Raw genomic sequence first — 27,736 nt, 5'->3', positions numbered from 1 at the left:
GTTTCATAGGAAGTTGCATGACACTGGAAATGTATTTGGTGCTGTTTAAAGTTTTCGATTTTTTTTTTCAGCTACTTTAACTCAACTTGCTAAAATAATGAAGACCACCCCTAAAGTGACCTTTTATCATGTTCATTACTACAGTTTTATCCACATTTTTCTTCCCTTAAGTGTGAGAATATTATAGGTGTGGCTTCTGCTCTCATTTGCTATTTTTAGCTATACAAGGCATCCTGTTTTGCTGCTTGATATTGCAAATAGGTGTGTTTTACCATATTATTTAATGTATTATCTTAATTATGAGCACACTGGTTTGTAGTGCAAACAGTTTACTGTTCAATACACATTTTTAATCTTCTCGTTATTTCCATATAGCGGCTAATGAACCAGAAGTCTCACCCATTTTCAAGCCCTATTTGAATGGTAATTGTTTCTCAGGAGGACATAAGTTATTTTCACCATATACAGAGAGTTGTCTGTGATTTTACTGTCACCTGAATACAGAATATTGGTGTTCTCACCGTGTAAAAATCCTTGGGCAAATCACCAACAGTTTTCTGGACAAACATCAAGGTCATGTGGTAATTTCATGTGGCCAGCCAAATCCACATCTTTGAGTTTACGAGAACAAATCAATTCAAAATGAAATATTTGATACCTTTTAGACCACTGTTGAATACTGTATGTTAACTGTTGACCTTCACTGTAATTTGCATACATAATTATTTCAGAAATGCTGGAAAGTTCTTAAAAAGAAAAATACTTCAGAACTGCTCCACCACAGAGTGGGAGCAGAAAGAGAAGAAAAGCAATTAAAATTTTTAAATGGGTATTGATTTTGACAGCAGCAGGAATGCAATAGCTACAATTTTAAAATGTGTATTACACACACACACACTGTCAGTATTGTGTGCTGTTTTGTTCCGTTTTCCTAGTGTTTTCCCCCCGTGTTTGTAGTGTAATTGGTTTAGTCCTTGTTTCCCCCTTTTGTTCATGTTCGTTTGGTTCAGTCTTGCCCATATTTGTACTTCCCCTTGTTATCTCGTTTGTAGTTTGTAGCCACTCGCCTGTTTCAGTGTATATATTGTCCTCAGTTCCTCACTCCCCTTGTCGGTGATTAATGTCGTTTATGTTACTCAGTTTCTTGTATTCCTGGTTTTGTGCCATGTTCCCGTTATGTTTTGTTTTGTTTTCAATAAATATCCATTTCATTTATTCTCTGGTCTCCTTCAAGTCTCTCCTGGCTCGACAGCTGTGACACACACACACACACACACACACACACACACACACACACACACACACACACACACACACACACACACACACATATAAATATATACAACTACAGCATGTCTATTTTCCTATTTTTAAAGAGATTTAAAGGGTTAGTTCACCCCAAAATGAAAATTAACCCATTATTTACTCACCCTCAAGGCATCCTAGGTGTATATCAGATGAATCGGAGTTACATTAAAATAACTACTTCACAGATTTCAGTTTTTGTTAACAATTGCCCACAGACAGATACAGCTTACATCGGATGATGTTAAAATGACTTTTTATTGTCTTTTGGATTTCTGTTCCATAGTGAAGCATATGAAAAATATAAAACCAGCATAAAAAGAAGTTCTAAACAGCATTAAGCTGCTTTGCAATATATTTAAGTGACCCTGCAAAATAAAAGTTACCAGAAACACACTTAAAAAGTAACCAGTAACACACTTTCACACAATGCAACTAAGTTCCAGAGCTGTGAATACAAAACATTTCAAGACCACAACTGTAATATTTAAGTTGTTTGATAACATTTAACAAATTCCTACACAAGTACTACACAAAGGGAATGTGCTTAAGCTATGGTATTCTTAAATACAAGCATTTAAGAAAAGAAAAGAAAAAAAAACAACAGTTTATAAAAAAAAACTTTTTTTTTCTTTCCTTTTTTTACTACATAATATTAATTTCACTATTACTGCCTGGAATGTGGGTTTAGTCTTTTTATTTAACCGCACTGCAAAAAAAGATTTACCAATCAGACTTCCAACTTGTTGAAACTAACAACACCCTTTTTAACGGACCCCTGAATCAATTGACCTCCTTGTCCTTCCACGACCATCAGGCCCTGAGATCCAGCAACCTCTCTCTGAAGCTTTTGCTGGACTTGACCACTGTTGGCTCCCGCGTCCACCAGGAGCACTTGTGATCTGGACAGGTTACTTGTATGCATCAGCCCAGCCTGAGAAGTTGTACCCCTGTCCACAAGCACCCTTCTCTCACCGCGGGTCAGGTTATTTGTTGCTATGTTTCCACCTTGGACTACAACTCCCTTGCCTACTGGGCTGCTGTTCAGCACGTACATGTTCTGTCCCATGGCGGGCCTTTCGGTGAGGAGTACTGTGCTGGGCTGGGGCTCGACCATGTAGTACATTGGCTGCGGTTGCATCAGGAGTGTTGGAGCGGGTTGGACATTCGCAATCACTGTGGGTCGGCTGTCAGTGACCACAACATTCTCCACACAAGTAGATGTGGCCGTGTTGGAAGCTAGATTCACTGGGTTTGAAGGTACTCTGCTAGTGACAATATTCCCCGAACTGATAACGTTGGTTGATGAAGATACCACGTCGGTACGGTTCACGATGGGTCTGGGAGCTGGAGGAAGAGGAGCGGGGGCAGGGGCTGGGATCTCAGGCTTTCTCCCTCCACATACGTCAGCAAGAGTAGTGAACTTGGGCCCGAGGTCATTGAGAAACTCTAGGTCATTGTTATCTTCGAGGATGCTGCAGCAGCCCACAGAGCCCACAGGAGAACCATTCCCTTCATAATCATACACCGTAGGTTCATTCTTAGCAAACCCATCCTCACTTGCACGGCTGTTCTGTAAAACACATAAAGCAATACATTTACATGTCCTCCACATGGATTGAACAAAGATGAAATGATAGAACAATAGATAAAAATAAAAATATGATAGTTACAATAAACAACAGAATAAACAGAACAATAGAAGACAGATAGAATCATATATAGAATGCTAGAATGATTAAACAATAAAATGATAGTCTATCTAATCTATCTATTCTTCTAATGTCCTTAATCTAGATAATTATATAGATTGATACATCTATCTATCAATCTAGATCTATCTATCTATCCCCAACTCATTAAAACTGTTGACAATTTACCTACAGTAGGTGCAATTCTGAGCATGCTCCACACAGGTGAGTGGACTAGACAAACCACCTGTAGTAACACACTTATGTACACTAGACCATAGGCGGAGCGTGTGTAAGGCTCTGGCCATGGGCAAAAAATGCCACTAAATTGAACAAAAATTCCCCTGTGCACACACACATTAAATATATTATGCCTGTTACTAACAAAGTGAAAATGAATTGAAAGTGTTGATTGCAGCATTGAATTAAGATCTGCTCATGTTGCACCGTAATCCTTTTATGGCGTTTTTGGTGTTGTGTATCACAATCAAATTACACACAATTCTGTTGAGTTTAGGAATGCTTTGGGATGTCCAATCAGATGAGTTCAAATTAGTCTCGTCAGTAATTAGCTTCAGTGATTATCAGTGGCATATGCAGGTGTACAGCTGTATCACAAGCACTTAGACCTGAGATTTGCCTTGCAAACATTTCAGCAGTTAGTACTGTAGCTATATGTAATATATAGCTATATTTCTGTCGACTGAACCAGCCATGCCAATAATTATGAACTTATCAGTATTTTTCATATGAATGTAAATTTTTACATAGCCAATAAATATTATGCCAAATAGAAACAGAAAACCGTGCTATATGCACCTTCATCATGAAATCGGGTTAGCCTACAACAATTAATTAGGCTATTTTACAAATTGGAATACAACAAATTCATGGTTACATTCAAGCTACCATAAAATGTATATTGAAAAAGTTCTTTAAAAGCATCTGGAATGTAATAAAGTCATTTTAAAGCTGTTTTTAGAGCATTTGTGGTATAGATTAAAAATACTAATAGGCTAATAAATAATTCGCAAATATGTGTATGCATTGCAGGAAATCCTTTACATTTTTAAGCTATTCAGAACAGAGAAACAAAAATCAGAAAATATGAGCAGCTACAATAATAAGACAAAGTTTTACATATGGCATTATAATCTGTTTTATATTTTAATAGAATTATAAAATAAAATAAAATTATAACCGGGCCTGTTTTAGACTTATTTTTATATTTTAGACATTCATCAATAATGGTGATAAAGAAAAAAAATTACTTGCCATTTCCTCACTGAATGTGCCTTTATATAGAAATTGTAATGATGAGTCTGAGGCAAGAGGATCCATCTGCAGCAAGTTTATTAAAGATAAAGACATACACACAATAACAAACAGTAATCGTAATCGAAAGGCAGGTAAAATGGTTGGGGCAGGTGGCTAAAATCAGAGTCCAATAATCAGGCAGAACAGTCAGGGCAGGCGACTAGAATCACACACAAGGAGAAAATCCAAATGACAACAGGAATAAACACAGGAAAAAACAATCAGAAATGATCACCGTGGCAAATCAAGGCTTCGTGAGGAACAACAGGAAGGAGGCCATTTTATAGGAAGTGCAGGTAAGGGGTCAATCCCATGCATGGGGCACATCGGAAAAGGAGTCCGAATCAGAAGGTTAGTACTCGGGTGAAAGCTCCCTCTGATGGTGCGAGAGATACGCTGTGGGAGTCTCACTTGTAACAGAGCCCCTACCCTGCGAGTGGCTCCTGAAGCAAGGAAGCTGCTGATGCCAGGGTCTTTCACGTGGGGGAGGGGCCAGTTTTTCCGGATGAGTCTGATGAAATGCTTCCTTGAGTGTGGGGACCAACACATTCTTGGCGTTGACCCAAGACCGTTCCTCCAGACTGTACCCCTCCTATTCGACAAGGTACTGGAGTACCCTGTCCCAGCGTCTAGATTCGAGTATGTCTCGGACCTTGTGTGCTTCCTCGCCATCGACCAGGATGGGTGGGGGGTCTGGACCTCAGCTCCCTCCTCCTCCAATCTCTCTCCCAGACCATTACTGGGTTTCAGCAGCGAGACATGAAAAGTAGGAGAAATGCCGTAATTAGCATGTAAGTCTAAACAGAATGAAACAAGAGTTTGGTATGGTATGGTATGGTATGGCCCTGTGAGCTGGGCTGGTTGGTAACAAAGTCAAAGGCAATATGGGACCAAGGGCGTTGTTGTATGGGTAGTGGTTGGAGTAATCCGGCTGGGAGTTGGAGTGCTTGCTGGTGTTACAGGTAGTACACCCTTTGACAAATGGTGTCTTGATTCATGGTTGGTCACCAGAACTGGTTATTGAGTAGATGGAGAGTTGCGGTGATCCCTAGGTGCCCAGAACTAGGAGTTGAGTGGATGTGGTGCAGTAATTGCTTACGGTGTGCTTCTGGGGTGTAAGTCAGCTGTGGCGGACATTCAGGAGGTGGTGGATATGGGTCATTGGCTAAATTGATCTCGGTCATGATATCCCATTGGACTGGAGCCACAAGCAGATTCGCGGGGACATTGTTTTCTTCTTTTGGTCATGGAGGTCAGGGGAGCTGCAATGATATGGTAACCCTGGATGAAGCGACTATAGAAATTAGCAAAGCCCAGAAATCATTGCAGTTCCTTCAGTGTTTGAGGTTGAGGCCATTGAGTCACTGAACGAACCTTAGCCTCATCCATCGAGACCCACTCATGGCTGATGATGTAGCCCAGAAACTAAATGGAAATCTGATTGAACTTACACTTCTCAGCCTTTGCATAGAGTTTGTACTGGATGAGTCGTAGCACTGCATGGACATGGAGGATGTGATCTTGGAGGGAACTTGAACACATGAGAATGTCGTCAATGTGCACAATTACCCAACGATCCAGCATATCCCTAAAGATGTCATTAATGAATATGGATGGACTGTTCACTAGCCCGAAGGGAATTACCAAATATTCATAGTGGCCAGTAAAGGTTGAGAAAGCAGTTTTCCACTCGTCACCTTCGCAGATCCGGATGAGGTGATCACCTTTGATGATGATGTCATCGAGGCCATGATAATCGATGCAGGGTAAAGGGAACTGCCCTTCTTTTTGACAAAGAAGAATCCGGCTGCTGCAGGTGAAGTGGACGGTCAGAAGTTCCTCTTAGATATATTTTTTCAAGTTGGGAGGCCTTGGACTTGCTGAAAGTGACTGCCAGATCCTGATACTTAGCGGGTAGGCCTGGAACTTCGGTGGAAGAATCAGCGCACGTAATGGTGTTCATGAGAATGGAGGGTTCAGAAGACATGCATTGATCGTGACAGTGTGGACTCCACTGTTGAATCTCACCCCGCTTTTAGGAGATGTACGGTTTCAGCCAGGGTAGTCTGATCGTTGGAAGAGCGAATGACGTAGAACTTGAATGTTGCGATGTCCTCCGTAAGGGCGGTGATCTTTCCCTCTTCTAGGGGTCAGCCATTTAGCGCTTCAATTACCATACATTTAACAAACAAAAAATGCTTCAAACTTTTTTATGAAATAACTTAATAAAAAAACTAAATGAAATATAATCACTTTTCCATTATAAAGCTGAACTATTTTAATAGCTGAAAGCATGCTCTTGATAGATGTATTCTACCATTTTGTTGATTTTAAACCATGACAATCGTTATGCTTTCATTGATAATTTGGCCCTCCCAAAATATAAAAAAACTATGTGTATACCCTTGGAAGAAATCCTGCAGATGTCCCTGGTGATAATGACATGTGTGTGTTTTTGGAGAGTGCTTAAACTCACCTTAGATCAAAGTTAGTGATGATGTTTTCTGAATAGGCCTAAAAATGTTTTGCTGTTTGAATAACCGGAAATTAAACATTATAATTATCAATTTCTAATGTTTTTTATTAAACTGCAATCACATTAAATGCAATTCAGTCTCATTAAAAATATTTTATTAGTCTACATGACACCCGCATCTGTTAATTTGTAGTTAGCCTTAACCTTGAGCTGGTTCACTCTCCTCCTGTGCACTAGACACTTTCTATAAATACTCGCTGCTACAAAGACTCAGTATGATTATATGTTTACTTGTGCTTTACACTACAAATCTACAAATGTGCTGCTTCCCTCCAAATCTCTTATCTGTTCAACTTAATGCACAAAACTCTTTTGCACAATCCCATGTACAAAATATCTTCTTTTGTTCAATTTCATGTACAAATTTCTCTTTTGTAAAACTTCATGTACAGTGCTTTTGTAAAGTCTTTGTAGTCTCAGTTTTTGCATGTGTAGTCAACTATTTATTGTAGTTATATTTATACACTGCTCAAAAAATAAAGGGATCACTAAAATAACACATCCTAGATCTGAATGAATGAAATATTCTTATTAAATACTTTGTTCTTTACATAGTTTATATGCAAAATCACACAAAAATATCAATGAAAATTTATTAACCCATGGAGGTCTGGATTCGGAGTCACACTCAAAATTGAAATTGAAAAACACACTACAGGCTGATCCAACTTTGATGTAATGTCCTTAAAACAAGTCAAATAAGTTATGTGGCCTCCATGTGCCTGTATGACCTCCCTACAATGCCTGGACATGCTCCTGATGAGGTGGTGGATGGTCTCCTGAGGGATCTCCTCCCAGACCTGGACTAAAGCGTCCACCAACTCCTGGACAGTCTGTGGTGCAACGTGGCATTGGGGGATGGAGCGAGACATGATGTCCCAGATGTGCTCAATTGGATTCAGGTCTGGGGAATGGGCAGGCCAGTCCATAGCATCAATGCCTTCATCTTGCAGGAACTGCTGACACACTCCAGCCACATGAGGTCTAGCATTGTCTTGCATTAGGAGGAACCCAGGGCCAACCGCACTGTCATGGTCTCACATGGGGTCTAAGGACCTTATCTCTGTACCTAATGGCAGTCAGGCTACCTCTGGCGAGCACATGGAAGGCTGTGTGGCCCTCCAAAGAAATGCCAGCCCACACCATTACTGACCCATTGCGAAACCGGTCATGCTGGAGGATGTTGCAGACAGCAGAACGTTCTCCACGGCATCTCCAGACTCTGTCACGTCTGTCACGTGTACAGGGCGCCATTGGTGAATTTGCCAGTCTTGGTGTTCTCTGGCAAATGCCAAACGTCCTGCACGTTGTTGGGCTGTAAGCACAACCCCCCACCTGTAGACATCGGGCCCTCATACCACCCTCATGGAGTCCGTTTGAGCAGACACATGCACATTTGTGGCCTGCTAGAGGTCATTTTGCAGGCCTCTGGCTGTGCTCCTCCTGTTCCTCCTTGCACAAAGGCAGAGGTAGCGGTCCTGCTGCTGGGTTGTTGCTCTCCTACGGCCTCCTCCACATCTCCTGATGTACTGGCCTGTCTCCTGGTAGCGCCTCCAAGCTCTGGACACTATGCTAACAGACACAGCAAACCTTGTGCCATAGCTTGCATTGATGTGCCTCCCTGAATGAGCTGCACTACCTGAGCCACTTGTGTGGGTTGTAGACTCCGTCTCATGCTACCACTAGAGTGAAAGCTCCACCAGCATTCAAAAGTGACCAAAACATCAGCCAGAAAGCATAGGAACTGATAAGTGGTCTGTGGTCATCACCTGCAGAACCACTCCTTTATTGGAGGTGTCTTGTGTAGCGTCTCAGCGCGAATCAGACAATTCAGGAGATTCGATTAGTAGATAAAACACTTCTACAGACTCAAATTCCACAAGAGGCCCCGCCATAAATCTGACGTTTGATACCCTGGTGCCAGCCAGCCTGAAGCAAACCTAACCGACTAACCAGGAGATCTGAACAACTTGCAACATTAACACAAAATAATAAGGAGACTGTCAATTTTGGAAAAGTAACCAAGATTAATGGTCAAAGAGATGCACATCATGAACATCATATAAGTAAAATCATTAAAGATTTTGGTTGGTGGGCTCCCCCACCCAGGACACTGAGATTCCTTCCGTAACCTTTTGACCTTCCAGCTCAAAGAACATGCCATCACGTTTCAAATCCGGCACAGAAAACTAATGTTTCATGTATATATGCAAGAACTTATGAGCAACTAATTATTTCTATGCATAACTTTCTATAATTTATGTAACCCATACATTTGCCTATTATGTTTTAATCACCCGTTGTGTATGTCCTTTTTAATAACAATTGAATAGCTTAATAGTTTATATTGGTGTTTGGTATGCCTGAGCTTGAATTTGCATTCTTGAAATGTTTCTATAATTCAATTATTTGTTAAATGTTTTATAGTCTTGTTATAGAAATCACATCCAAATTTGACTCAAAAGTCAAAAAAATTTGGACCACTGGACTGATAAAATAATATTGTGATTTATGTTTTGGGAGGAGAAACCAGTAGTTCCCCAACTTAGGATAATGTTCTAATTGGTCAAGACACCATTTAGGATGTGTCCAAAAGCTGAGTTTAAATACTCAGGACACCATCAAATCGCTCTCTCTTCCTCTTCGCCCTTCTTCATGCCACCGCGTTTCGACGCTGCTGTTTTGCATTCCTGAACGCTCCCTGACCTGCATGCCAGCCACTCCTCTAACGTAAACATGAGGAGATCGTTACACTTCTGCCTTTTAATTTAATTCTTTTATTTCTTTCCGTTGAGAGTTTTGTGTTCTAGTTAAGTTTTGCCATGACCCAAACGTCTGTGCCCACCTGAACTTTAACCAGTGCACAACTCCGCATCCTCAGCCAACGCCCAATACTTCATATACGACCACAAAGGAATTCCCTCAACAAAACGGCAACGCAAGCACAACCTCCAGATTCTAGCCGCACTGGTGCATTTGATATAAAGTTTAATAACCTCATTGAGAGACTCAATACGAATGTTAATGTAAGTGATTGATGGTTGTTGAGGTCTAAGCAATTGCACATATTTCTATAAACTTGGGACTTCATATTCTCATTCCTTTAAACTCATTCTTTCCGCACTTTCTCTTTCTGCAACCTGTGTGAATGTGTGTGTTTATGTGTTAGACTAGTTTGTATGTTTTAGGTTTATCCAATAAAATCATATTTTTATTAGAAAAGATAAGTATCTTGTGTTATGTGGCTACCATTTAATGTCTTAAACTGACGATCTTGCCACTGTGCTGATATATAGTGTTAAAACTATATTCTGGATAGTAATATCCATTGCAGAGTTACGTTATTTCGGCTCTTTCCATGAATTGCGCGCTGACTCTGAAGAGCCGTAAAACTGTTCAAATTCCCTATTCAAACTGTTCAAATTCCCTATTGAATCATATTCGATTCCCTTTGAGCTAAATTAAAAATGTAATAACCCTACACTTGCTAATTGCCTATAATTTCCACCTGTTGTATATTCCATTAGCACAACAGCATGTGAAATTGATTGTCAATCAGTGTTGCTTCCTAAGTGGGCAGTTTGATTTCACAGAAGTGTGATTGACTTGATGTTACATTGTGTTGTTTAGTATTCCCTTTCTTTTTTTTTTGGAGCATTGCAGTTTGTGTATGGTCATATGGTTAACTGTTGTATACTTCGATAATTGCTTTTCTTATACTAGTACTGTTTTATGTTTATGTTATGTTAAACTAGTATGTACCAGCGCACCATGGTCCTGTGAGACATGACATTTCATTCCACTATATGTCCACACATATAGCAGAATGACAATAAAGCTTCACTTGACTTGATGTATAGATAGATAGATAGATAGATAGATAGATAGATAGATAGATAGATAGATAGATAGATAGATAGATAGATAGATAGATAGATAGATAGATAGATAGATAGATAGATAGATAGATAGATAGATAAAATTAAAATGTGTATTAATCACCCAGAATAAACACATTAAATTAACTTCATACACACACATGCACACACACACATACACACTACTCTGTTGGTCTTTACTAACCTGTGAATAGTATTCTGCCAGGAACATATGAGACAAGGCCATTCCGTCAAAATCTCCAGCCATTTCTCTACCCCTAAAAGCCTCACTTCTCCTCATCAAGTCCATGTAGGACATTTCCATTTCATTGTAGCCACGGCCACCCATTGTGGATGAGGAGTCCAAGTATGCAGCTCCTCCGGCTCCTCCAGCTCCTATCATACGCATGCCATTCACTTCTCTTGACGAAAAATTCCTTATACCACCACCACCATCAACAAAAACATTGGCTGGTTCAACAAAAACAGGAACATCCTAGAAGAGACAAAAAGGTTTGTTTCAATTAGCTTTAAGATAACAATAACATCTTAATTAGATTTTGTTCCTAATAACATATATTGCAAATCTATCAAAAGTTCAGGAGTTCTTACCCGGTCCTCTCCCTGACCCTCAGTGTGGTAGGATACGAGATGCTCTTTAGTGTCAAAGGGCATGTCTCTGAAAGCTCCTACTATCACAGCAGCTCCACACTGACAGATCAGCATCAAGAGTGGGATGACTGTAACAGAGGACAAATCCAGCAGTTATTTTTACTGAATTATAACTATCAACCACAATCTGTCCGATATTCTGCTTGACACGTAAGCTTATCAAAGGTAGTTTGATTTAGTTTTTTTTTTTTTGTACTTCGGACATGGAGTTAAGATGCTGGTGTGAAGTAAATGAACTCACGCAATAATGAAAGGAGTCCAAGGAAGAGTAGACCGATTCCAGCAAGTCCCAACCTAGATCCCCTCTTAAGCCCTCCGGCTCCTCCACTTATTCCACCTTCTCGGGCACAAGCCCCCTGTTTGCTACAGGTGCACACTTCCACCGGAATTTTCTGAGGTTTTGGACATGACAACCCCTGCTGGTCCTTGACATCCACCATCAGCTCGTATTGTCCCGGCCACAGCTTTTCAGAGGCTCTAAAGATGGCAGTGGTATCTGATAAGAAAAGAACAGAAGATATCAACCACAGAGTTGGTAGGGACATCTTAAAACAGTTTTTAACATGTGGCTCAAGGCCACCAAGTTACACATGGAGGTTCTGCAGCAGTATATTTTAAATATTGATGGAAATCTTTAAAGTTCTATGTAACGTTAGTCAAGTGTTTTTGTGGGTCAAAAATTTTTTATGAGTGGCCCACACAGTGGTGTTCCCAACGGACATACATACCATTTAAATACTCGACTGTCCATTTCCCTTTAGTTCCTTCTGTAACAACATTAAAGGTAAATGGAGCTCCATTGGGTGATGCATCCTCATCCACTGCAGTGACTAAGAAGGCATCCTTGTCAGTACATAGTTTTGTGACTGTGCTTGTCACAGTTGGGCAGTGGTCATTAAAATCCTCCACCTGGATGGCAATGGTGCCTGTGGCCGTCTCTGAAGGAAAGTCTATAAGAGAAAAGAAAAATTTATATTTAAAAACATAGTTTTTTTTTTTTTTTTTTTTGAATATGATACTGCAAATATAATGCATATACTACTATTATATGTAATAAAACCTGCCGTGTCAAAAAGTAAAATAAAAGAAAGCTATGTAGAAAAAGAGAATGTAATGAAAATTACAAAGTAAATCAAAACCTGGCAAAAAAGTGCAATAACCTGGCAACTTCTGGCACCAGTATAAGAATTAAAACAATAAACAATAAAAAAATAAAACAATAAAACAACAATGATAGACAAGTTTTCCCTGAAACCATTGCTATTTTAGTATCATTTATTTACTATTATATTTTTGTTTGTATTTTGAAATAGAATTTATTTTTATATATTTATTTTTATTTTATTTTTATTTAAATGTTTTAGTCATTTTGTTGTGTGTGTGTGTGTGTGTGTGTGTGTGTGTGTGTGTGTGTGTGTGTGTGTGTTTGTTTTACTTAGTTTAGTAATTCAAGATTAACTAAATGAAAATGAGATAAAAATAAGTTATAGTTAGTAAAAATATCTTCTGTGTCAACAGAAGACATTTCTGAAACTACGGTTAAGGGTGAGTAAATGATGACAGAATTTGTCACTTCCAGAACAAAAAATGTACAAATAATTACTCATCCTCTTGCCATCCAAGATGTTCTTGTCTTTCTTTTTTTTTTCAGTCATGAAAAAAAAAAATGTTTTTTGAGGAAAATATTTCAGGATTTCTCTCCATATAGTGGACTTCTATGGTGCCCGCGAATTTGAACTTCCAAAATGCAGTTTAACTGCAGCTTCAAAGGGCTCTAAATGATCCCAGCCAAACACTGCTGCAGAAGAACCGATCAAGTGTTTACCTTGACCGAGTGAAGATCAAACGCCCTTTGAAAAAAGCTAGAACAGTGATATAGGATGATTTAAGTTGGAGGAGAACATGAGATGGCAGTTTTTCAACCTACCTTAACTCGAACCGGAGTACACGCAAAGCTATAGACAATTATTCAAGGTTAACAATATTTTAATTGTCTTTTTTTTAAATAACAGTTCATTTTGCTAAATAAGACCCTTGTTCCTTGGCTGGGATTGTTTAATGCCCTTTGAAGCTGTTAGCAATTAGCAAGTTTTTTAGAAGTTCAAACTCACTGGCACCATAGAAGTCTACTATATGGAATGAAATCCTGAAATTATTTCCTCAAAAACTATTTATTTATGACTGAAGTAAGAAAAACATGAGCATCTTGGATGACAAGGGAGAGTAAATAATCTGAGAAGCTGAGTAAATAATCTATAAATTTTTGTTCTTGAACCTAAATTCTCCTTTAAAAAACATTGTGGGACACACATCATGAAGTTGAAGAAATCAAACAGTGTGCATACTAACCATCTGAAATGCAGAGGATCTTGGCATAGTAGGTCCCATTTACCACAAACGGAGACTCACGATCTGGTGCCTTGTTCAATTTTATCTCAGCTGTTTCCATGTCAATAGAAATCCAGTTGTCAGGGTCATATCCCTTCGCATATCTAAACAAACAGGGACCATTATTGTGACCTTTTTTTTTTTTTAAGGCTGAAGTTTCTGAATAGTTATAAAGCTCAAATGTAGTATTTAATCAAATATGTAATGTATTTCATATTCAACCAAATAATTTTTTAAAATCTTGGTAAGTCTTAAAACTGACCTTTTTTTAAAAAAAAATGCTTGATACTTACCTCACATTTTCTGCTGTTTTGCCTGTGTCTTCTTCTATAGCGGTGTAGTTATCAATTACACTTGGAAAATAATTATTGGTGTTTTCAGATACAGATATAGGCTTGGTTTTTGGCATGAACTTTGGGGCTTCTGGTTTGTTTTTAACACTGATCTTTACTGGGTATGACTTTTGCTTGGAATCACTAGAGCTTTCTCCCAAAAACAAAAAAACACTTGCTCCAGAAGCTCCTGCTCCACCTCCTGCTCCAGAAGCTCCACCTGCACCTGCTGCTCCTGCTCCAGCTCCACTCCCTAGAGGTGCTCCTGGATGTGCTTTGTTTGCAACAACTAGGTTTAGGTTCATATCAGATGCTGTCTCAAAGTCAACAGCCTAGAGAGAGAACAAGGTGCAATTGGTTACTCAAACAACAACAACAACAACAACAACAAAACTCATAACAAGTATGTGAACAGCCCCTTACTACATTTCAGACCTGTACTCCTTAGAACTGGGTACAAAATAATCACTGACCTTGTTCAGGTACAAAATGCCCATATTTGTCTTCGGATCAGTTTCAATAGAGAAACGCCCATCCTCATCCCCTGAGATTATTTTAAACTCAGCCAACCAATTGTCTGTCCTTTCTTCATCGTTATCCAGCGCCTGGATCCTCAAAACCTCAACAGGTGCCTCATTCTCATCAACACTTGCTGAAAACTATGAAAACAGAAAAAAGTGTCCACCCCTTTTTCCTTGATCACATATAATTTAATTTGTTGTAATACTTTAGTAGATAACTGAGAGGAATACCGTTGAGAAAATGAAGTACACATTTTTTTACGCATACTTAAAAAAAAAAAAAAAACATATTTTGAAAAAGAATATACTTAAGTATGAACTGAATGTAATGCGCTTTTTTCTTTCAGACACTGTTACGGCATGTAATTAAAATCAAATACTTTCAAGTGTGTTCTTTAGCCTGCCTGATCTCATGACAAAAATGTACCTGTGGGAGCTTTTTTTGCAAAATGCTAAATACATACCAATAAGTACAATTGCAATCAAAACTAGATAAAAAAGTTTGTCGAGACAAACTTTAAGTTGGCTTGAGAAAGCGTTGCCTTAGAGTTTAAAGAACTTTTGAAAGCTTTAAAAAGTAGTCAAAGTTTAAAAAGTTTAAAAAGTTTTAAGTTTGATGGTTTTCAGTCTGAAATAGTTTAAAGTTTTTAGCAGTTTTAAAGATTGAAGATACCTGAGGTACCTGAGGTGGTTGCTAAGGTGTTGCTATGCAGTTGCTAGGGTACCAGGGGTGGTTGCTAAGGTGTTGCTATGCGGTTACTAGGGTACCTGGGGTGGTTGCTAAGGTGTTGCTATGCGGTTGCTAAGGTGTTGCTATGTGGTTGCTAAGTTGTTGCTATGCGGTTGCTAGGGTACCTGGGGTGGTTGCTAAGGTGTTGCTATACGGTTGCTAAGGTGTTGCTATGTGGTTGCTAAGGTGTTGCTATGCGGCTGCTAGGGTACCTGGGGTGGTTGCTAAGGTGTTGCTATGCGGTTGCTAAGGTACCCAGGGTGGTTGCTAAGGTGTTGCTATGCGGTTGCTAAGGTACCCATGGTGGTTGCTAAGGTGTTACTATGCGGTTTCTAAGGTACCTGAGGTGGTTGCTAAGGTGTTGCTATGCGGTTACTAGGATACCCAGGGTGGTTACTAGCATGTTTCTAGCATGTTGCTGGCATGATTAGCTAGTTGCTGGCATGATTTTAGCATGACTAGCAAGTCGCTAACATGATTTTAGCATGACTAGCAAAGTCGCTGGCATGTAATTAAAATCAAATACTTTCAAGTGTGTTCTTTAGCCTGCCTGATCTCATGACAAAAACGTACCTGTGGGAGCTTTTTTTGCAAAATGCTAAATACATACCAATAAGTACAATTGTAATCAAAATTGTTCAACCCCCCAGTGACTGCAGTACTTTACAAATACAAGCTTTTATGAAGATCCGGGACTTTATAAAAATTGCATCTATAGACCTTTTTCACAGAAACCGGAAATACGCAATCGCAGGGTATGCAGACTTCCTGTGTAATGTCAACACAGCAGAAAGCCGGGTAATTTAAAATTAAAATGGAGAGAGTCTACACAACTTCCCTCGCTGGTTTGTCAAAGATAACTTTTGCAGACCCCATAAGAGTCGTGTAGGAAAACTCCGTCACAAAGAGGAACAAATTGGATAAAGGATATATGTTTTTCCACTAAGAGTTTATCCGCGTTTATACACGCTTAACGTACGTAAAAAATGACCAGAAAACCCCAAATTTCTGTCATACCTTACTTGGAACAAACACTAACTACTATCAAAAGAACGAGCCCTTATTCCACAGATAAAGCGCATAATATCACGTTAAGCGTTTTCTCCCCCATAGAAGCCCATTATAAGTAAACAGCTTGCTTTATTAACTTACCTTAACAGCGACCAGGGAAGACCAAACTTCTGTTAAATTTCACTTAAAATAAACACTTGCTGCTCTCAAAAGAACGAGCTCTCATTCAGCATATAAAGTGATCGCGCCCCATAGAAGTCTATTATACAAAAAAAAAAAAAAAAGCTTAACGTGGCTTAAAATTTTACTTATAATAAACACTTTCTGCTGTCAAAATAATTAGCTCTTATTGAGCATATAAAGTGAATAATATCACGGTTTTCTCCCTATAGAACTCCATTAAGGAAAAAGCTTAACATTGTTTGTTATAATGGACTTCTATGGGGCGCGCACTTTATATGCTGAATAAGAGCTCGTTCTTTTGACAGCAGCAAGTATTTATTATAAGTCAAATTTAACATACGTTTGGTTTTCCCTGGTCGCTGTTGAGGTACGTAAACCACGTTAAGCTGTTTCCTTATAATGGGCTTCTATGGGGGAGAAAACGCTTAACGTGATATTATTCACTTTATATGTGGAATAACGGCTCGTTCTTTTGATAGTAGTTAATGTTTGTTCCACGTAAGGTCTGACAGAAACTTGCGGTTTCCTGGTCGTTTTTTACATACATTAAGCCACGTTAAGCGTTTTTCACGTTGTTTAACTGGTTACCGGCATACCGGGGCGGAAATGGGTTTACACAGCAATTACGTATTTCCGGCGCAAAATACGGAAGTTGTGAGAAAGGTCTATAACAGATTACTGGAGTATTAAAAGTGATAATGTCAATATATAATATAATGTTTCTGAGTTATAGGATTTTTTAATAACACAACTATGTCATAATTATTCAACCTCTGTTCAACATTGCTGTTTTCTAGTCAGTTATTTTTATAGTGCGGAACAAAATTGTCTTAAAACACAATAAAGCCTTTAGAAACACTATTAAAAAACAGAATGAGCTCGAGCTGTTACACATACAGTTAGTCCATGCATGTGCTGAAGTTGAGTATCAAATATGGTAAAGTCAACAGAGCTCTCACAAAAGCTATTGAGAAGAAATAGTTTTATTTAAGCAATAAGGTACGAGAGGCCGTGCTGTGTCATGAATAAATCACGGCTGAAGGGCGTTGTTAGGCACGACGCGAAGCGGAGTGCCTGCATCCCCTTCAGCCGTGATTTATTCATGATACAGAACGGCCTCAAGTACCTTATTGCTTTTATAAAACGGTTACCACACAATAAAAATATTAAAATCAAAAATATATATTAATTTATATATATTAAATTGTACATTTTCATAAAGTAAAATCATTAACTGCCTTCCGCTGTAAAAAGTAGTCCCTAACTGCTGCAGCTGTGTTTACGTTGCTAAGGGTGGTTGCTAAGGGGGTTCAATGATACACAAAACCGTTGAGTGAAGCGGTCATAGCAGTGCCGTATCATGAATACGACACAGCTGCTGACCAATCAGAATTGAGGAATGGAACTAACCGTTTTATAATATATTATAAAGTCTAAGGCTGTATGAAGATTTCCAAGACATTTAAAAGTTCCTAGAGACACAGCTGGCAGCATTATTCTTTAGTTAAAGTGTGTTGTACCAGAAAACCTTTGAGGGTGTTGAACAAAAAAGCACAATATCATAAAATGTTTGATCAGAGCAACTGAGAAAAACCTGCAAAGTACAGCCAAATACTTGCAAGATGACCCGATGAAAGGAAGAAAAACATTTCAGTGCAGAGTATAAGATGAACACAAGACAAGTATGGCCTTCATGTTGAGGCATCTTGCCGAATACCACTATTGGCCAAGAAGAACAAAAAGACAGACTTGAACATCCTAAAATTCATCTGGATGGACCTGTGGAGTTCTGAAAGAATGTTTTTTGGAGTGATGTGACCAAACTGGAACTTTTTGGACCCATGGATCAGCAGTTTGTCTGGTGCAAAAAAAGGCAAAACTTGTAAGCAGAAGAACACCATCTCCATCGTCAAACATTGAGGTGGATCAGTCCTGTTATGGGGTTGTTTTACTTTAGCAGGAAGTGGAAAACATGACTTTGTAAAGGACATCCTGGATTCTTTGAAGTATCAGGCCATTTTGGCAAGAATTGTGATGCCTGTGGTGCAAAAAACTGAAGCTGATGATCAGTGGACTTTCCTGCAGGACAATCATCCCAAAGTACACATCCAAATCTACTTCTTCTTGGTTCAGGGATCAGTGATTTAATGTTCTTGAGTGGCCTGTTCAGTCTCTAGATTTTATTCTCATGAAAATATTTAGTTGAATTTGAAGAAAGCAGTAGCAATGTGAAACTAAATATTATCTGTGGTCTAAAAGCTTTTTTAGGCGAGGAATGGGCCAAGATTGCAGTAGAGAGGTGACCGAAGCTTCTAAACACTTCCAGGCAGTGTTTATTGCTATTTTTAAAGAATAAAAGATTCTGCACCAGATTTTACTTTTGGGGGTTGAATAATTTTGAACATGAACATTTAGAGCCAATTTAATTTTCTTTCATTAGTCATCAACTTACTTTCTCAAAATTACTCAAATATGTATGAATAAACTTACTCTACTAGTGTACTGAGGCCTTTGTTGAATTGTTTTCACAAAATTTTGTTCTCTGCAGCAAAATGTCTTGCAGGTCAAGGGGGTTGAATAATTTCCATTGCAACTGTACATATCACTGGAGGTTGCAACAGAAATGAACTCTAGAGGTCGTAAAACTGTGAACACTTTTGATTGTTTGCGTACACAGTTATGTTATGATTACAGCTTCATATGTTTTGCGTTCTGAATGTAACAAGCTTGCTCGGTAGCTTAGCTGACACTGAATTGGATTTAGGATGTGGAATCCTTGGGTACGAATTCTTTAAAAAACATGACTTAAAATAAAGAGCTGAATGATGAGAGATCTAAAAACAAGCTAAAACGACATGCTAAACTTTTATTTTGGATGCGATTAATCGCGATTAATCATTTGACAGCCCTAATATATATTCATCCTACTGGAGGAAAAAGTAACATTCTTTTAGCGCCACTCACAGTGGACATTTCACATGTACATATGTCACAAAACATATATATGTACTTATTTCACAACATGTGAAAATTTCCCACAGGTGCATTTTCATCATGAGGCAGGCCCAGTTCTACGGCAGTTCTAAGCACCCTCAAACGAAACAAATAGCCCCCTCAGTTGTAATAATACCATTTAATTGCATTTTGGTAAACCATCCAAAAGAATGGTGTTATGTTTTTGGCATGTTTTTGTAGCTTTGATGTAGCCAAATCACAGATTTTTTTGATTTCTTGAATGCAACAGCAAAACAGGTGGTTCGGCAGGACACGATGTAAATAAGAGATTTGTTTTGCAGAAAACATCATTGATTATAATTTGCAGAGGCACAAAAAAACCTAAGATGAAACAAAACTAACAACAGTTAGAAAAACCTAACTGAAATAAAACAATAGTTATCAAAAATAAACGTTTTCATAATCATTACGTTCTCATCCTGGCACAACCTCCTGAGTGCACTGTGAAAGGTATAATCAGGAATAGGCCTATATGGATGATCGGTGCATTTAAATTTGTGTCGCTTGAGGTTTAAATTACATTTACTAATACTGAAACCAAACTTTAGCCTATGAAAAGTAAATAGAAATGTGTTCACAAAATAAAAACTAAACTAAATGAGGAGGGGGAACCACCAAGCAAGGTGCTGGATCTGAATCACCGGCACAAAGATGAGTGACAAATTTTTGTGATTATGCCTATGAACAGAGCACTCTTTGCACCATATTAATGGACGGCACTAAAACTCATAGAGCACCCTCACTATTTTAAGAGGCACCCTCAGCAATTTGATTGAGCTAGGCCTGTCATGAGATCAGGTTGTTTTTAGCATTTGGTCGTCAAAGTATTTGCAATGTTCACATTTTATTTTATTTTTTTCATATTTTTTTAAATGCATTTTTTTAAATATATTTTAAAGATTTGAAGCACACAATAAACATAGTTAAACAATTGTTTTTTTCACAAGGGTATTAAAAAATACAGTATTTAATGTCAGAATTATGACCTCCTGGCAATTAAAGTTAGATTAACCTGCATATAGTCACCTCATCCTTCTCCAAAGTAGGAATATTGTCATTGACATCCAGGATGTCTATAATTACAGTAGCTGTAGCAGAATTTCCTTCGGGACTTCCATACATGTCAGCAGCTTGCATTGTGAGAACAAAAGATCTGTGTTCCTGTTCAAGAGAATGGGAACTTGAACATCCAGACTGTTTGGTGGTAACTTTTGAAGCTACCGACACACACACACACACACACACACACACACACACACACACACACACATATATATATATATAGAAAGATCAGTATAACTGGTAACAAATACCTCTCTGTCAAGTGTTGGGTTGCTCACAGTGATTGTTCCATCGTCTTTATCAACAGCAAAGTAAAGCTTGCCATCGTTTGGCTCTTGTTTGATTAAGCTATATGCTATCTTAGTGTGAAGAGTGTTTGGCTCATCTGCATCTTTGGCCACAACTTGTGTTACAGAGGTACCTAGAAAGAAGAGAGCTATTAGAAAAACAAATCTATCACACAAGATCTTTAAGTTTAATAATTGGTCATTCCTAATTTCAGAAAAGCAAACAATTTTTGACAATGTCAATGCAGTGGCAGACTCACCAACTGGGCTCCCCTCATAAACGCTGCTTCGTTCTGGCTTGATGAAAACTGGTGGGTTATCATTCTGGTCCTCCACAATAATGTTTATTCTAACATTATCTTCAGCTATGGTGTTGTTAGTATACCATGCAGTGCCAATAAGCTACAAGACAAAAAAAGGTTTTTGTTTATTGGAAGAATCTGTCTAGAGTTTCTTTTAGTAAAAAAAAAATAATAAAAAAATCAGAAATGTACTGATTTGGTTGAGCAGTTATAACAAATGTACTGCGAACAGCCTAGTAAATTTGTTTATTTTAAATAGTAAAACAATAATAATGATATAATATAAATAAAGTACCATAAAAAGTTTAAAATATATTGTATTGGCCAAATAATTAATCAATTAATTAATCAATTAATTAACTAATTAATGGATTTGTAATATTTGAGACACACATGGCTCCTTTCAAACTAATGTTTAAGATATTGCTAATACTAATAAAGTTTTCAGTTTAGTTTGAAATTTCTCAATCAAAATGTTATGATAATGTAATTTTACCTTGTAGAACTGAATTCATGAAAAGTTTTGATCTACAGTATGTATAATTTTTATTTTATTATTATTATTATTTATTTTATTTATTTTTTACCTCAGGGCTTTTGCTCCATTTCAGCTGTTATATGAATGCTTCTGAGCTTAAGTTTAAGTATTCCAGAATGAATACCATATGAATACTTATGCAAAGGAATCATTTAAGGCTTTTTTATTTTTAATACGTTTGAAAAGATGTTAAACAACTTTTTTTCTTTGACATTACTGTGTATGGAGTGTTAATTGATGTGGGATAAAAGTAATATAAAGAGATTTAATATAAGTCTGCAACATAAAATGTGTAAAAAATAAAGGGGTTTGAATACTTTTGTAAGGCACTGTATGTAAGTTTGAACTTTAAAAAAGTGTTTGTTCTATCTTAAATTTGATAATAAATTTAGTCAACAAAAATTTCCAAGTTGTTATGTAGTACAACATTTCAAATTGACTAAACTTAAAGTTTTAAGGCAGCATGAACACTTTTTCTTAGAACCTTTAAAATGTAAATACATATAGTCCTTGTGACAACTAGGCAGTCTACAGTATATCACATGACCTATACTTTGTATCTTAAATCTGAGTTTGTTATACTCACAGTGTAGTTTTGTCTCTCCTCCCGATCCAGAGGCCGTGTAATGCGAACCAATCCTGTGTACGCATTTATTATGAAGGTACCAACAGGTGGCTGGTTAGTTCCTGGTCCCCTCAGAGTGTAGCGCAGCATCACATTCTCATCGTTGTCTGATCGCATCTGTGAAATGTAACATTGCATGGTTAGACTGTTGTTACTCAAAAGTAATGTATATAGCAATTAAATTTTTGCCCACAAAAGGTATTTTCATAGCTTCATAAAATTACGGTTGAACCACTGATGGACTAAGGACTATTTTGTTGTTGTCCTTACTACCTTTCTGGGTCTTTAACGTGGTAGTTGCGTTGATGTCTATGCAAGGTCAGAAAGCTTTTGGATCAAAAATATCTTAATTTGTGTTCCAAAGATGAACAAAGATCTTGGTTTGGAACGATTTCTGTGTGAACTATCCCTTTCAAATTGTTACGAAGATTTTTTTGAAGGAAATCCTACAAGTTATTTCTTTTTAGTGTATGCATGAATCATGTCAGTACATAAATAATTTCCTTTCTTTTGCTTCAGCCCTCTTACTGTACAGTATGTAATCTTTTCATTCATTTATGTAGTGTTGTTTTAGGTGACCTGTTTTATTTTAGTTTTAGTAGTTTTAGTCACGTTCATACTCTTTTTAGTCAAGTCAAGTTTTAGTCAACTAAAAGTGTGAGCATTCTATTCTTATTTTAGTCAGGATTATCCATAACTATTTTCATCTAGTTTAATGCCGCGTTCCAGGCAACCCGTTACTTGTGTTTTTCCAACCTTCTACCCGTGAAAGTGCACCCAAACGGCAGTCAAACCTGTGACTTCCCACTCGTGAACTCGTACTAAATCGATGTACTCCCAGTTCCGAGTTCTGACGTGACCACTATGTCAGCATCTACGGGTGCGGTGTTTATGCAAGTGGTGCACAGTGAAAAAATAGACTTTAAGACAATATAACATTGCAAACAAAATAATAATAATGTAATAATAATAAATGCGCTCAGGCAGTTTGGGGTGACTTGCCTGGAACACTACAAAGTCGTGAGTCGTGATTTGAAGTCGTGATTTACGAGCTCAAAAACCTGCCTAGAACGCAGCATAAGTCAGCAAAAACTGATGACATTTCAGTGTAGTTTTAGTCAATTCAAGTTTAGTTAATGCATATTGTGATGAGCGACCCCAGGATCTATCAGCGTCGCCATGGAAACGGACACACCTGCACGTCCTCATCACAGTCTGATCGGCCTCAGCTGCGGCTCATCAAACGGTGTCCTCATCAGCAGAGAGAACATTTATAGTATTGAGAATGATCTCCATGAGCATGAGAACTAATGCTTTCTCTCCCTATCTCTTCAGAGAGCAGCTGAGGACCGACCAGCCCCTACACAATCCTGGTTAAATCGGCCCGGTCACCTACCGTCAGCCAGGATGAAGGAGGGCTGACCAGCTGTACCACATCAACCTTTTCAAGTAGTGGGTCTGGACTAGAGACCAGCTCATGGCCCTCATTACCTCCAATCCCGTGGTTGTAGACCCCCCCCTCCCCCCATGTCGCCCATGGTGTTTACATTACCTTGCTGATATAGGGCAAATGACTATAGTCTACATTTTCTGTAAACCTTTTGGCAGGGACGACCCATTCCCTTTTATGACGCTGCTTCCTGCAGTCTCCAGTGCTCAGGATCTGTTAAAATAATAAATAAATACATACATACGTAACATATCATTCCATACAAATTGTTGCTTGGTGGTTAGGTTGAACAGCTATGTTATTAACAGTGATAGGTGGTTGTGCATATTTTGGCAACTTGTGAGGCAAAAGACAGAAATATTTAGTACACAAATAATAATAAGAAGGGTTATATTGACCTATTAAGATTTTGCTTACATCTTCCTTTTATATGTATAGTTTATCTTTTTGTATTAAGTTTTCAGAAGTAAATCAATAACAACTACAATTTTAACAACATTTCAAGTGTGATTTATTTAATCTAAAAGGCAAATGTTAATTATACCGATTTTAAACTAGATTCATTAGATAGGTTTGAATATACTGTACATTGAACCAAAGACTATCATATTATCTTAGCTGATTATTGAATAATATATAATAAATATATACAAAGTGTATTTATAATGTATAGCCCACATACTTTTATTCATAAAAATACACATATTAATTAAATAAAATATATGAATAATATATAATAAATGTATACAAAATCTATTTTTTATGTATTTTTATGTATGCAAATATGTGGACAATACACTCATTATTAATTATAATACATGAATAATATATAATAAATATATACAAAGCATATTTATAATGTATTGCCCACATATTTTATTAATAAAAAATACACTTATAAATTAATTAAATATATGAATAATATATAATAAATCTATACAAGATGTTTTTTTAGATATAAACATTGAAAAAAAATGCATTAGCAGTCAAAAATACATAAATGCAGTAAAAACATGGTAATATCATGGTAACATTCAAAAAATGTTTTTTTTTTTTTTTTCATTAATTAATGAGAAGTTGCTGATCAGATTCAATATTTAGTTAATAAACATTAAGTTACGGCTGTTTTATAAATCAACATTTCTTTGGATTGAACGGACCCAGAATGTGAAAATCATAGTCAGACTTTGAATACATTAATGAGGGTATATAATTATTATTGTTATCAAAATTGTCAAGATTTGAATAATGTATTAATAAATTCTGAAATAACACACTAAGATTAATACAATTTTAGAAGCTGTTTTTCATTGTTAGTTCATGTTAACTAATGTTAGATCTTTATAGTTCAGATTGACATACTTCCACAAATTATAATAAGAAGGGTTATGTTGAACTATTAAGATTTTGCGTACATCTTCCTTCTATATGCATAGTTTATCTTTTTGTATTAAGTTTTCAAAGGTAAATCAATAACAACGACATTTTAACAATATTTCAAGTGTGATCTATGAAATTTAAAAGGCAAAAGTTGACCATACTGATTTTAAACTAGATTCATTAGATAGGTTTGAATACACTGTAAATTGAACCAAAGACTATCATATTATCCTAGCTGATTATTGAATAATATAAAATAAATATATACAAAGTGTATTTATAATGTAAAGCCCACATATTTTTATTCATAAACAATACACTTATTAATTAATTAAATATAGGAATAATATATAATAAATGTATACAAGCCATTTTTTTTTTAGAGATATAAGCATTGAAAAAAAATGCATTAGCTGTCAAAAATACATAAATGCAGTAAAAACATATAAATATCATGGTAACATTCAAAAAAATCTTCTTCTTTTTTTTTTCATTAATTAATGAGAAGTTGCTGATCAGATTCAATATTTAGTTAATAAACATTAAGTTACGGCTGTTTTATGAATCAACATTTCTTTGGATCGAACGGACCCAGAATGTGAAAATCATAGTCAGACTTTGAATGCATTAATGAAGGTTATATAATTATTATTGTTATCAAAATTGTCAAGATTTGAATAATGTATTAATAAATGCTGAAATAACAAACTAAGATTAATACAATTTTAGAAGCTGTTTTTCAGTGTTAGTTCATGTTAACTAATGTTAGATCTTTATAGTTCAGATTGACATACTTCCACAAATTATAATAAGAAGGGTTATGTTGACCTGTTAAGATCTTGCGTACATCTTCAAAGGTAAATCAATGACAACGACATTTTAACAATATTTCAAGTGTGATTATGAAATTTAAAAGGCAAAAGTTGATCATACTGATTTTAAACTAGATTCATTAGATAGGTTTGAATACACTGTAAATTGAACCAAAGACTATCATATTATCCTAGCTGATTATTGAATAATATATAATAAATATATACAAAGTGTATTTATAATGTATAGCCCACATATTTTATTCATAAACAATACACTTATTAATTAATTAAATATAGGAATAATATATAATAAATGAATACAAGCCATTTTTTTAGAGATATAAGCATTGAAAAAAATGCATTAGCTGTCAAAAATACATAAATGCAGTAAAAACATGGAAATATCATGGTAACATTCAAAAAATCTTTTTTTTTTTTTTTTTTTCATTAATTAATGAGAAGTTGCTGATCAGAGTCAATATTTAGTTAATAAAAATTAAGTTACGGCTGTTTTATAAATCAACATTTCTTCGGGTTCGAACGGACCCAGAATGTGAAAATCATAGTCAGACTTTGAATGCATTAACGAAGGTTATATAATTATTATTGTTATCAAAATTGTCAAGATTTGAATAATGTATTAATAAATGCTGAAATAACAAACTAAGATTAATACAATTTTTGAAGCTGTTTTTCAGTGTTAGTTCATGTTAACTAATGTTAGAACTTTATAGTTCAGATTGACATATTTCCACAAATTATAATAAGAAGGGTTATGTTGAACTATTAAATGTTGCGTACATCTTCCTTCTATAGTTTATCTTTTTGTATTAAGTTTTCAAAGGTAAATCAATAACAACTACAATTTTAACAATATTTCAAGTGTGATTTATGAAACTTAAAAGGCAAAAGTTGATCATACTGATTTTAAACTAGATTCATTAGATAGGTTTGAATATACTGTAAATTGAACCAAAGACTATCATATTATCTTAGCTGATTATTGAATAATATATAATAAATGTATACAAGGCGTTTTTTTTTTTTTGGAGATATAAGCATTGAAAAAATGCATTAGCTGTCAAAAATACATAAATGCAGTAAAAACATGGTAATATCATGGTAACATTCAAAAAAATATATAAATTTTTTTCATTAATTAATGAGAAGTTGCTGATCAGAGTCAATATTTTGTTAAAACACATTAAGTTACGGCTGTTTTATAAATCAACATTTCTTCGGGTCCGAATGGACCCAGAATGTGAAAATCATAGTCAGACTTTGAATGCATTAATGAGAGTATATAATTATTATTGTTATCAAAATTGTCAAGATTTGAATAATTAATAAATGCTGAAATAACCAACTAAGATTAATACAATTTTAGAAGCTGTTTTTCATTGTTAGTTCATGTTAACTAATGTTAAGTGGAACTTTGTTGTTCAGATTGCATATGACATACTTCCACAAATCTGTGTTTTTTTCCTGCCGCATCCACATCTCTTTCTACTCACCTGCACAGTGAAAATCAGCAACACGGTCGGAAACAGCGAAGAGCAAGGAAACATCTTCTAGAAGAGATGCAACAAATCTGTTAGTGAGAGAGCTGTCAGTGACAGAGCTTGAATAAAAGACACTGTTTTTGGCACCACAATAATACAATTCTAAAGCATTATTTGGTCCGCCCAAAAAAGAAAA

General features: G+C 36.5%; 1 protein-coding gene across 1 annotated transcript; it reads right to left on the bottom strand.

Annotated features, from left to right (window-relative positions):
- Positions 1-1,943: 1,943 nt before the first annotated feature.
- On the bottom strand, positions 1,944-27,702 carry LOC141283101 (desmoglein-2.1-like). Its single transcript, XM_073816378.1, has 13 exons — positions 27,553-27,702; positions 22,355-24,056; positions 21,189-21,330; positions 20,893-21,062; positions 20,606-20,740; positions 14,593-14,778; positions 14,081-14,451; positions 13,749-13,891; positions 12,128-12,349; positions 11,641-11,895; positions 11,340-11,467; positions 10,933-11,223; positions 1,944-2,878 (listed from the first exon to the last, which is right to left on the bottom strand). Exons 2-13 carry the CDS (start codon positions 22,529-22,531, stop codon positions 2,036-2,038), a joined length of 3,063 nt encoding a protein of 1,020 aa, XP_073672479.1. The 5' UTR covers positions 22,532-24,056; positions 27,553-27,702; the 3' UTR covers positions 1,944-2,035.
- Between the last annotated feature and the right edge of the window lie 34 nt (positions 27,703-27,736).

Source organism: Garra rufa, chromosome 13 (assembly GCF_049309525.1).
Source record: "Garra rufa chromosome 13, GarRuf1.0, whole genome shotgun sequence".
NCBI lineage: Eukaryota > Metazoa > Chordata > Actinopteri > Cypriniformes > Cyprinidae > Garra > Garra rufa.
Note: the sequence above shows the minus strand (reverse complement) of the source record. Positions and strands in the feature narration are given on the sequence as shown.